The sequence below is a fragment of the Hemitrygon akajei genome, chromosome 1 (genome assembly GCF_048418815.1).
Source record: "Hemitrygon akajei chromosome 1, sHemAka1.3, whole genome shotgun sequence".
Taxonomy (NCBI): Eukaryota; Metazoa; Chordata; class Chondrichthyes; order Myliobatiformes; family Dasyatidae; genus Hemitrygon; species Hemitrygon akajei.
Genome location: NC_133124.1, coordinates 76578475 through 76591600, shown reverse-complemented (window position 1 = coordinate 76591600; position 13126 = coordinate 76578475). Strand labels below are relative to the sequence as shown.

At 37.1% G+C, this 13126-nt stretch overlaps 1 protein-coding gene across 3 annotated transcripts in view; it reads left to right on the top strand.

Moving 5' to 3' along the window:
• Positions 1-13126, top strand: part of trappc8 (trafficking protein particle complex subunit 8) — a 159593-nt gene that overhangs the window by 131905 nt on the left and 14562 nt on the right. For all 3 annotated transcript variants that reach the window (XM_073045993.1, XM_073046003.1, XM_073045986.1), the window contains 3 exons: positions 7913-7981; positions 8078-8136; positions 10496-10672. In XM_073045993.1, coding sequence (XP_072902094.1) covers positions 7913-7981; positions 8078-8136; positions 10496-10672 — 305 coding nt within the window. The remainder of the gene's footprint in view (positions 1-7912; positions 7982-8077; positions 8137-10495; positions 10673-13126) is intronic.

The following is a 13126-nucleotide window of genomic DNA, read 5'->3' as shown; positions in this document are numbered from 1 at the left end:
AATAGATGAGAATTTGAGAAAAAAATCCTTCGGAAGTAAAATTTGATTTCAGAATTTAGGAGAATAAAACTGTAAACAGAAGTAAACATTTATATTTTCAAATAACTCATGCGCAGATGACAAGCTTCAATGTGCAGAACTTCGAGGATAGTTTTCTTGGAAAGTACCACTGTCCATAATGTGCGAATCACCTTTATATTTAAACCTTGTCAACAGCATTTTCTAGAAGTTTATCATGTTTGGTAAATGTCCTTATTTGAGGAAGTAATTGAGAGAATTGGTAGAAAGAAACATGATGATGTTGTGTATTTAGATTTCCAAAAGACATTTGTCAAAGTATCTCATAAGAGACTCGTCTATCAGTTAAGAGCTCAAGATATTGGAGGTGTGTTAGCATGGATTAAAAACTGGATAGTCTCATAAAATAGTTGGAAGGCCATAACTGATGGAGTACCACAGAGATCAGTTTTAGGTCCATAATTGCTCACTGTATTAAAGATATGTTAATGTTCGTTGTATTGGGTGTGGGTTCAATCATTTAGGTTTGTTAGGCTTCTCTTTATATGTATTCTTATATTGCAAGGTAATCTATTCTTTTTTGTTGGAAATGTCTCAAGGTGTAAATCTTAATTTTGTTTCTTGGAACTGCAGAGGTCTGCAGCAGCTTACAAAAGTTAAACAAGTCATGAACAAGTTAAACGATATGATTTCCAAAATTGTATTTCTACAAGAAACTCATCTCTTAGATGAGGACAGTATAAAAATTAAAAGGAGGTGGCAGGGTAGTGTATACACAGCATCACTGTCATCTAGGGCTAGAGGAGTTATGATTCTTATTCATAAAACAGTCCCATTCTAAGTGAAAAATGTAATTAAAAATAGAAAGGGAATATATTTAATAATCCAAGGTTCTCTACTAACTGAAAACTTAAACTTAGTAAACTTGTATGGCCCCAATATAGATAACCCTAGTTTTTTTGGAGACCTGTTTCTTAATTTATCAACATTTGCAGTGCAATACATAATAGCAGGAGATTTTAACTGCACATTGAACCCCAGTATGGATAGGGCCACAGGGATAGATCAAACACATAACGGGTGTAGAACAGTTATTCATCACTTTATCAAAGAATTAAATTATAGAGAGAATTGAAATAAAATATCAAAACCTGCTCTTGTTACTCTAGTATATTACAGACGTATTCTCGAATAGATTATTTCTTAATTTCCTCAGGATTACGGACCAAAATTCAGAACTGCTACTATAACAATATTGTGATCTCAGATCATGCACCCTGTTGCCAAGAATAAAAAGCTGTCAAAAGATTCTTCTAGATGGCACTTTCAACACAAATGGTTAAAAGATGAAGAATTTGTAAAATATTTGGGGAAACAGATGAGTTCTTTGAAATTAATACTACACAAACATCTGCATGTACAAAGTGGGAGGCATTTAAAGCTTTTCTTAGAAGGCATATTATCAGTTATACAGGCTCAAAATCAAAAAAGGTGCATGAGGAGAGAGTACATTTGGAATACAAAATAAAGACTCTCCAGGAAAAAGTCTTTGAAAACAGAAACCCACAATTGGAAAAAGAATAACTAGTTTTGAAAGCTGAATATGAGAAGATGTCTGCATTTAGGACTGCTTCTAGTCTTCTTAGACTAAAGCTATCATTTTATGAACAAATGAGGCAAATTATTAGCATGGCAGATCAAACAATTAGAAATAAAAACATCAATTACAACCATCATATTCAAGGGGCACGAAGTTGTGGATCCCACAGAAATTAATGATGTTTTTAGAGGCTACTATGAAGAATTATATAATACAAAAAATGAAATCAGTTTGCAAACCCTAAATAGGTTTTTGGAAGAGCTACCTATACCACATATCTCAAAGGAATATAAAGAAGATCTGGGATTAGACATCAACAAAGAAGTTGGCACGCCATTGATCATTTGAAATCAGGAGAAAGGGCAGGACCAGATGGCCTTCCAATTGATCTGTATAAAAAAAAATTCAAGAATAAATTGCTAATTCCACTTTTGGAAATGTTTCTAGAGGCATTCTACCCTCTATGAATAATGCTTTGATTACCTTACTGCCAAAACCAGGTAAACCTCCAAACAGGTGTGAGAACATGAGACCCATCAGTTTGTTAAATTGTGATCTTAAGATAATCTGTAAACTTTTAGCAAAATGTCTACAAAACTTACTGCCTAATATCATAAGTAGAGATCAAAATGGATTTATAATGGGAAGGCAAGGTTTCCATAATGTAAGAAGGGTATTGAATATTATTCACAATAACAAAGAAGCATCAGATACAGCACTTCCTATCATTGGATGCGGAAAAGGCCTTTGATAGGGTTGAATGGCCTTATCTTTTCAATGTCTTAGAAAGATTTGGATGTGGAAGTAACTTCATAAAATGGGTTCAGGTAATATACAAAAATTCTACAGCAGAAATCTTAACAAATAGAAACATTTCAAAACCAATAACAATCAGTAAAGGTTGCCGACAAGGTTGTCCACTCTCGCCCTTATTTACAATGGCAATTGAACCTCTAGCAATAGCAATACACCCACAGTTCTGTGGAATAACAACAGGACAGATAGAACACAAAATTGCCTTGTATACTGATGATATAATTTTATTTATATCCAATTTAAATAAATCGATCCCAACCTTGCTACAGCTAATTAAATCATTTGGTGGGATTTCAGGATACAAAGTGAATAATACTAAATCCTCTATATTACTGCTCAACGCTAATGAAAGAAGGGATCCAATTTCAGAGGTAATCCAATTTAATGTTGTACAACAGTTTAAGTATTTGGGAGCAGAGATTCTGCCTAGGTTAGAACATATTGTTAATGCTAATTATGACCCCTTAATGATAGATATTAATAAGTCAATTGAAAGATGGGTGGCTCTACCAATATCTACAATTGGGAGAATCAACATTCTAAAAATGAATATACTACCAAAGCTACTCTATTTATTCCAAAATATTCCTTTGCCACCACCTTTAGACCTGTTCTCAAAAATCAAAAGGATATTTTTGAGATTTATATGGAACAATAGGAGAGCAAGACTTTGTTTATCTTTATTGTATTTGCCATTTGATCGAGGGGGTCTAAAATGTCCAAACGTCATGTGGTATTATTGGGCTGTACAGCTGAGAACCATTATGTTCTATTTTTCAACAAATGATTCTCCTCATTGGTTAGAAACGGAATCTCACGGTCTAAAATTACCTCTTCCTTTATACATATATATATATATATATACTCAGATACAGTTAAAAAAATTACAGAAGCAAACTAAAAATCCAATTGTAAAGCACATGATAAAGGTATGGTATGATGTAAAAAAAAATTAAAGGAACCATATGTATTATCACAATATAGTCCAATATGGGGCAATCAGTTCTTTGTACCAGGAAGAGCAGATGCGACATTTAAAGAATGGAAATCCAAGGGACTTCAAATGATTCAAAACCTTTATTTAGCAGACTCAGACATTATGATGTCTTTTGAGGAGCTGAGGTGTACCTTTAACCTCAGTAGTAAACATTTCTACAAATACCTCCAGCTAAGAGGTTTTGTTAGGTAAACCAAAACAACACACTTATCAGACCCCTACATTTACACTTGGAAAAAATTATGATAAAGGACAGTTTGAGAAAGGGTATCATTTCGGAATTTTATAATTTGCTGGTATCTTGCTCGTCTGAAAATTCACAATACAAATTGAAAACTTGGGAGGAAAATTTGCAGCTTAAAATTTCGGATGAAGAGTGGAAAACAGCTTGTACCAATGCTCGTACCAAGTCAACATATTAACACTTGCCTTAAATTGATACAGTACAAATGGTTAATGTTGACATATGTCACACCAGTGGAATTAAACCGATGCAACAAAAACATATCAGACATATGCACAAAATGTACAGAAGCTAGAGGTACATTGTTTCATTGTATATGGCAATGTAGAGAGATTGGAGCATTTTGGGAAGAGGTACGAGCTACAATTGAGAAAATTATTTCAAAACAAGTTTCACTGGACCCTGAGCTCTTTCTGTTGGGTTTGTACCTACAGAAACATAATTACAGTAAAAATGAACCAACATTTGTAGATCTCAGCTTACTTCATGCTAAAAAATGTATTGCACTATTATGGAAAAGTACTCATAGACCAAGCACTACTCAATGGATAAGGCAGATGTTATCAAGTCTCCCATTGGAAAGGATAACCTATATGTTAAGGTCTAAACAGCAGATATTTGAGAATATATGGAGACCTTTCATTAACTATGTCAAGGATTTGGACTTAACAGAAGATTAAAAGAGTATTACCTTCTGTAAACAATGCAGCTTCCAAAATTTGTAGAAAATTTATTGAATTATAAATACCTGTTAAATTTTACGCATTTTTAATATATAGATTACCACTTGTTGAAATAGGAGAAGCACTTTTTCGTGTTTTTTTGTGTGTGTTGTTTGTTGTGTTAATACAGCAACTTATGTATTTTCTGAATAATATAAGAAAGTATAGGAAGGTAAAAACTGTATTTCATGGTATTAAAATGCAAATAAACATATTGTGGCAAAAAAAAGATATGCAACATCCAGATTTGCTGATTACATAACAGTTGGTGGAAGTAAAAATATTTTGTGGTAAAGCTGTTGTGATTCTGTATTGGTATTCAGATTGTCTGAGTGGTCAAAAGACTGGCAAATGATGTTTAACATGGGTGACATGTGAGGTTGTGCACTTTGGTAAGAGAAACCCAAAAGGCAGATTATTATCTAAATGGGAAAGACTGCAAGTGAGTGAAGTACTTGAGGGATCTTGGTGTTCTAGTGTATGAATCACAAGGCTAGCAGACAGGTTTTAATGTTGAGGCCTTGTAAGGCTTAGCTCAGACCACACGGAGTATCATGAGCAGTTTTGGGCCCCTTATCTAAGAAACAATGTACTGGTATTGTAGAGGGTCTAGTGGAGGTTCACAAGGATGATCAGAGGAATGAAAGGGTTAATGTATGTGAACTGTTTGATGGCACTGGGCCTATACTTGCTGGTGTTTAGAAGTATGAAGTGGGATCTCATTGAAACCCATTGAATATTGAAAGACCTAGATAAAGTAGATGTGGAGAGGATGTTTCCTATATTGGGAGAGTCCAGGACCAAAGGGCACAGATTCAGAATTGAGATACGTCCATTTAGAACTTAGAGAAGAGGGAAATTTTCTAAAACCAGACCATGGTGAATATGGTGGAATTCATTGCCATGGGCAGCTGTGCAGGCCACATCATTGGGTATATTTAAGACGGATGTTGATTGGTTCTTGATTAATCAGGATATCAAAGGTTACTGTGAGAAGGCAGGCGAATTGGGTTGAGAGAGATAATAAATCAGCCATGATGGAATGGTAGAGCCGACTTGATGAGCCAAGTCACCTAGTTCTGCTCCCATGGCTAATGGTCAGACAGGCTATACAAGAAGTTAAGGTGAATGGCATTTTGGCCATTGTTGCAAATTTGAAGTTTAAAAACAGGGTGGGTTTGTTACAATTGGACACATTGCTATTGAGGCCATTGTGTCCAGTTTTGGTCCTGCTTTTTAAAAAAAATCTTTTTTAAAATAACTAGTTATTTAAGGCTGATATGGAGAAATTTCTTCTCACATAGGGTGGTAAATCAGGTGGTGGAGGCGGAATCATTTTAAGTGGAGGTGGATATGTATTTGATAGATCAAGGAATGTGGAGATAGTGACACAGGAGACATGTTAAGGCCAAGACAAATCAGCCATCATATTGGAAGGAAGATTAGCCTTGTCATATGTACATCAAACATAGTGATGTTTGTGTCAAGTCAGATCAGGAAGGATTGTGCTGGGGACAACTCACAAGTATTGCCACACTTCTGGCACCATCATAGCATGCCTACAACTAAATAACCCTAATCTGGTCATCTTTGCAACGTGGGGGTAAACTGGAGCAAACTCGAAGGACCCACGGCCCACTCCTGCTCCTATTTTCTCAGCCTCTCTGGCCAAAGACAAAGTGCAAATGATTGGAGGATAGAAAAAATGGTACCTTATTGAAGTAAAAGTTTCAGGATATGACAGACCTGTAAGTCTAATGTCAGAGGAAGTGAAGCTATTGGAGAAAGTTCTAGTCTGGATCAACTGCAGCTGAAAGAACAAGGAATAATCAGTTAGCTTAATGGAGGATCCTGCCTGACCAATTGGATTAAAGATTTAAAGATAACAAAATTTATTCACGTGGCTTTGTGCAATGGGCTTCACCCAGGTCCTACATGGAAAACTGGCCTGAAAGGTTAGGGCCCATTTGGATCTGCGAAAGTGGATTTAAAATTAGCTTGCTGATGAGAGGCATGATGATGGTGGAGAGTTATTTTTGTGACTGGTGGCTTGTGGTCTGTAGTGTAGGAAAGGGACTACTGTTGGGAAGCTTGCTCTTTGCTACATTCATTAACAACCTGGATATGAATGCAGTCTGATGAATTGTCTTAGCCCGAAATGTCGACTGCTTACTCTTTTCTGTAGATGTTGCCTAGCCTTCTGTTTCTTTGGATTTCCAGCAGCTGAAGACTTTGTGTTTATGACTGTAGTGGGTATGACTTTGTGTTTATGACTGTGAGCAATACTATTTAGAAATGATTATTTTTAATTTTTAAAACTTCATATTAATAATTTTCAAAAAGGTTTTCTAAAATGCTTCATTTATTTCAATCACTTATACTTTTAATGTTAAAACAATGAATACCCTATAACTCATCCTTTTTCCTTAAAGTCCATAATTATTGTTACAAATTCATTAATCAATAATTTCTGCTCAAAATTACCATGGCATGTGAGATAATCTTTTAGAAGCTTATTGCCAATTTTGGGGACACACTGAAAAATGTTCACCCCACCAGTAGAAGGACCTCTGAGTTTGTTCCAGCATTCTGAAGGTGACAGCACAGATCAGTTGGTGGAGGCCTGGAATGCGCTGTCTGATGTGGTGGTGGAGGCAATTATGCTAGGAGTGTTTTGGAGGCCCTTAGACAGGCACATGAATGTGCAGTAGATGGAAGGATATGACACTGTGTAGGCAAAGAGATTAGTTGAATTGAACATTTGTGGGCTGAAGGACCTGTTCCTGTGCTGTACTGTTCTGTGTTCTAAGGCATAATGAAATACTTGCCTCCGATAGTCATGGCACAGAATATGAGAACAGGGAGGTTATGGTGGAACAACAGTGAGGCCAGAGCTGTGTACACTTTTGGTAGTCACCCTCTAGGAAGGATGACATCTCACTGGAAAGGGTGCGGGGAACTTCACCAGGATGGTGTATGGAGTTTGAGGGTTTTAACTGAGAGACAGGCTGGGTTTTTTTTTTAAGCAGAGGAGGCTGAGCAGAATCCTGTTGGTAGTATTCACGATTGAGTGGCATAAGGTGGTAGATGAGCAGGAAGGTGGTGTGGCTCGTAGAGTTGCTGTCTCACAGCTCCAGTGACGACTTGAATCCTAACCTGAGGTGCTGGCTTTGCAGAGTTTTCATGTTCTCCTTATGACTGCATGGTTTTCCCCGACTGCTGCACTCTATTCCCACAACACAAAGTCGTCGGGGTTGGAAAGTTAAATAGCCACTGAGGTAACACCCATTTCATAAAAAGTTTTTCTGCTAACCTTCCATGGTAAGCACATGGGTGAGGTCAGCTTACTGTGTTGGGTAAATTAGACCTTGTAACTTCTCTAATACTGTTTTAAAAATATGCATTTTTCCGTTGTGTGTCTTTATTCAGTTAGAATAAACTACAGAGTAAAATGAGCACTGTGACAAAGCGTGGCTAGTCAAACAATGTAAATAGCATTGATTATTAAATTACAGGTGCAAAGCTCAGCAATCGGGAGAGGGCAAAACTATGTTTTAGGGCAACAAGATGTCAGCATTCAGAAGGTGAGCTCATTACAGTGATTTTTCTCATGTCTTGATGTGACTGCATTTGTAATCACAAAATGAAAGGCAATCATGACAATGTTTTTGCTTCCATAGCTACCTCATGTACAGAAGGAAGGTATATATTTGCAGATATCGTTTTGGGAAATGAGCAGGTGAGTAGCTTTAGCTCTGTCAGTTCATGAGTGTTACTTTCAACGAATCTTGGGATGTTAAGCAGCAATTGAACATTATTTGGCCATTCTGATAGGTCTTGATATAGCTACAGGGTTTGTTTATATTGAATGGCTAACATTTTAAGACAAAATAGGTTGATTTTTCAGGCCATGTCAGATGGACCATGATCATCTTTAATTTTCTATTCATGACTCAAGCAGCAACTTGGCTCTCTTCTGATTGCAATTTCGACACAATGTTCTCGCCTATCTCTTTAATCTTCCCATCCTCACTTTTCAAGTGCAACGATCTACAGGACGAGTTCTGCTTGTCTGTGGGAGGGAAATGATTGTTAACGTTTGATAGAATCTCATTTTCTGCAACTTGTCAATCTTGAAACCCTGCAGGGTTTCAAACAGTCATCAAGTTTCTTCCTGCTCAACTTGCTGAGTTCCTTCAGCATATTCCGATAAATGCACGCTCTTCTTTCCATCTTGCTGATCAACACATCAATTTTAGCAATTTTGAATCTCTCAAACTTGCTTTCAAATCCATGTTTTCACTGCACTTCACTCTCCTTTTCTGTTCTTTTTAATTTCTTATACTTAGAGTACTTCATTTGCTCTTTCTTGTCTGTGTACCTCCATTTTTCTTAAACAGGGCCTCTGTCTTTTGAAAATCAAGATTCCCTAAACCTGTTATCCCGGCCTTTTATTTTGACTGGAACATGCAAACTCTGTACTCTCAAAATTTCACTTTTAAAAAGCGTCCCACATACTAAGCTTGATCTTGCTACTAATATCCAGTTTTAGATACAGTGAACCATGTGGGATTTTGTCAAGTCACTCTAAAACTTGTATAAACCATAAACCATATTTATTGTGTTGCTGCAATGCAATTTGTTACCAGTTCAAAAATATTCATTCAAATTGTGATTGAGTCTGCCCTTGACAAAGGCATATTGGCCTTCTCTGGTTAATGAAAAAAAATTGCAGATGCTGGACGGTTTGAGCAACACTCAAAGGAGCTGCAAGAACTCAGTGGTTAAGGCAGCATCTGTGAAAGGAAATGGATAGTGAATGTTTTGCATCAAGACCTTTGGTTGTCCAGCTGAAGTCTCTCAACCTGAAACATCATTGATCCATTTCCTTCCATAGATGCTGCCTGACTAATTGAATTCTTCCAGCTCCTTTTGTTTGTCACCCTGCCTTTCCAAGTGAACAAGCTTCTCCCTGTTTTTTCCAATTACATTCCCTATCACTGGTCTGTAGTTACAGGCTTTTTCCCCTGCTGCCTTTCTTGAAAAGAGAGACCACATTTGCCATCCTCCAGTCACCTGGAACCTTGCTTATGTTCAGCAAAGATTTAAAAATCTCTGCCCTGTACTCCAGCAATCTCTTCCCCTGCCTCCCATAGCAGATATCATCTGATCCTGGGAATTCATCCACCTTCAAGCCCACCTAGCCATTGAACTAGGAGGCCCACACAAGGCACCTACCCACACTTGTTAACTGAGGTCTCCAGCTACAAGCACAGTTTGCTCTGTGAACAGCAGTGAAATGTATTCAACCTCACCTATACTTTCTGGCTCCAGGTACAGAATACCTATGATGTCCCTAATGAGCTCCACATTTTGCCCTTAACATACTAAGAGATGATTTCAGATTTATCTGAACATTGTCTGCTAGTGGTTTTTTTGTGTGTGATCTATCTAACCTTCCTAATTTCATTTTTATGCCCCTACAATTGATGGGCCTCTCATCATTAGTTCCCTATCCATTTTCACTCTATACATCCCTCAATATCCATCAAAATCAAGAGTTTCTCTGTAATTATTACCCCTAACTTTTGCCCTTACAGGAACATGTTGACCTTGAACTCTTAGAAGCTCAGCAACTCATAAAATACCATCATTTGTTGCTGATTTGATCAATTATTCACAAGGTGTGGCATTTTTCATATAATTGAGTAGTATACTATGAAGATAAATGTAGCTCTTCCTAAATAAAACAATTTTCATTTCAAAGGTGTATTTTCAAGTTCATTAAATTGTTAGCTCCTTATCAGCTGACCTCTGTGCATCTGTTACTGTGGACCTGGGAATAAAGAGGCTGTTAGTTTTAATCTGGCTTCTTCAGTGATGCACACTTCTGCACATGTCTATTTTTTAGTTATTCCAGCGCTGTTTATATTTTCATTTATATTTAGCAAGAGATTTTACTTCATTTTGTGCCTCTCATGGGATGTTATAAACTTCTGTAGTTTTATTTTTGGGTGTTATGATGCTTGTGAGTTTGTGATAACACTTTTGTTTGGATTGCATCACTGAGTTATTTCCATTTTGTGTTTTTTTTAAAGATAATCAGTTCCACCACTCCCTGTGCTGACTTCTTCTTTCAAAGTTGCAGCACTGGACAGTCTCGAAAGACTGCATTGCAGGCAACAATGGGAGCTGGGAGACCAAAATCTGGCAACGTTATGAAATTAGTGCAAAAGTGTAATGAAGTAGACCTGAACATTATAATATTATGGAAGGTTGGTATAATTAACATTTGTGCTGAAGAGTTGTACATTTGCAAATATTGATGATTATAACTTAGAGGAAACTTAATATACTTAGTTCGCTTTCTAAATTACAGTGACTTTATGATGTTTTTCTTCAACCTTCAATTATGCCACAAGCATGCCACAATAAGATACAAAACAATGACGAAAATTGAGAGAATGACTTCAGAGGTTTAGTAATTCCTGCTGATATGTGAGCGGTTCCTTAATACAACATCATCTTCCCATTGATCTGAAGATCCATTCAATTTGGGGAACTCAATGGCTTGATTACTGCTTTCATTAAAAGTAAACTGCTGGAAATGCTTTAAGTCAGGTAGTGCATGTGAGCTACAAGCATATGTTTCCAGCCAAGACCTTCGTTGAGAACCTGGTGATTGATATTTTACTATAGAAGATTCTATATGGATTGTTTTGTTGCAGCTGACACTTACCTTCCTGATATCCCAATAATTCATCATTTCTTGTGTCTCCCATTACCTCAGCCTTCCCACATTGGAATTTTCATTCTTCTGTCCCATTATCATAGTTAAATTCTCTGCAATTATTTACCATTACAGCAGCAACTCCAGTGTAGAAAAATATTCCAAAATAAGATAAATGGATATTGAGGCAGTTGATTAGAAACAAACTAAAGAAGATTTATAATTCAAGTTGAGTTTTGAAAGATAACTGATGATACGGCTAAGATGTTTGACGTCTGTTGGATGAAAGGCAAGTGGGAATACCAGGTGAGAATATGAGAAATGCAGAATTGGAAAGAGCTGGTTGGCAGTAGGTGGAGATTGGAATAGATGGAAAAATTTGAATATTAGAATCAGAATTTGAATTGGTACAATTACATGAGTCAGATGTTTTTGATGTTCATAGTAATGAATAAAGAAGGAATGAGGGTTGGTATTGGAGTTAAAATATCAGTGTTGGAGCTATAGTTAAGCTGAAATCTTATAGGTATGTGATGTTAAGCTTGAGAGCGTTGAAATAGATACAGAAGTGTGCATAATGTTTTGGCAGATGGATAGAGGTGTGGAAGCTAGCAATCTTGCCTGTCTGCTTATCAAAAACTGCTTGTATTGTAATATATCAAGTATCATGCAGAACTGGATAGAAGCTCAGGCTGTAGAAGTATCCTACTTCAGTGGTCAACCCTGATGCAGGCTAATGTAATAACTACCCGTTAGGTTCATGACATTAATTTAAAAAAACAGTAACAACGCTGTTACAAACACAAGATTCTGCAGATGCTGAAAATTTTGAGCAACATACAACAAATGGTGGGGGATTCTCAGCAAATTGAGTGGCATCTGGAGGGGAGCGAACAGTTGACTTTTCAGGCTGAGATCCTTCATTGGGACTGATCAATTCCTGATGGAGTTTTGGCCCGAACACACTGTTTATTCCCCTCCATTGATACTGCCTGATCTGCACAATTCCTCCAATATTTTGTGTGTGTTGCACGAAGTTGGTTAACCTTGATCTGTTGCTCATAGTAGATGCTACTCTGGAATGAAAAGCAAATATCCACAGATGTTGGAAATCTGAAAGAAAAATAAAGTGTAGGAATTGTGCAGCCAGTTTAGAGAAAAATGTAACCAACATTTCAGGTTCAATGACCTTTCAGCAGAACTGATTCAAAGTTTGAGGCCCTTTTGATGTCAAACATCTTCTCTGCATCCATACTATCAAGCTCTCCGATTCTTGTATGTTATCATAATATTACCTCTTAGGCCAATGGTACGATGGTTCCTCATGTGACCTTTATCCCACACAGGTAATTTGTCCTTCCAACAGTATACCTTGCAACCAATATGTTCTAGGCTCTTGCTTGAAATGGGCAGGTCATTGGCAAACCTTGTGTTCAACCTTGCATTAAGCAGCCATGTATTTTTTTTTAAAGTTCTCATCCCGGGTTTTTTTTTAAATCCTTCCAAAGTTCAGCCTGTCCCTCCTCTCTGAAGTCTATTCTAAGCTATACCCATTTTCTCCCAAATCCTAGTTCCTTGTACCCTGATATTCTGTTATTCTGTCCAACTTTGTCTCTTTGGAATTTCTTCCCTCAACCCTGGTTGAGCTCTATTTCACTTTCACCTGGCAAATCAGGTGGCATCTATGATTCCTGTCATGCGAAAATCTGCAGATGCTGGAAATCCAAAGCAACATACACAAAATGCTGGAGGAACTCAGCAGGCCAGGCAGCATCTATGGAAAAGAGTAAACAGACGACACCTTGGGCCAAGACCTTTCATCAGCGTTCTGATTTCTGTCCTGAAGAAGGATTTTAGCTGAAATGTCAGCTGTTTACTCCCCTTCATAGAAGCTGCCTGACTTGCTGAGTTCCTCCAGCATTTTGTGTATTGCGCAAGATTTCCAGTATTTGCAGCATTTCTTAGATTCTTTAATGTAATACTTTAAACAAGCTTGAGT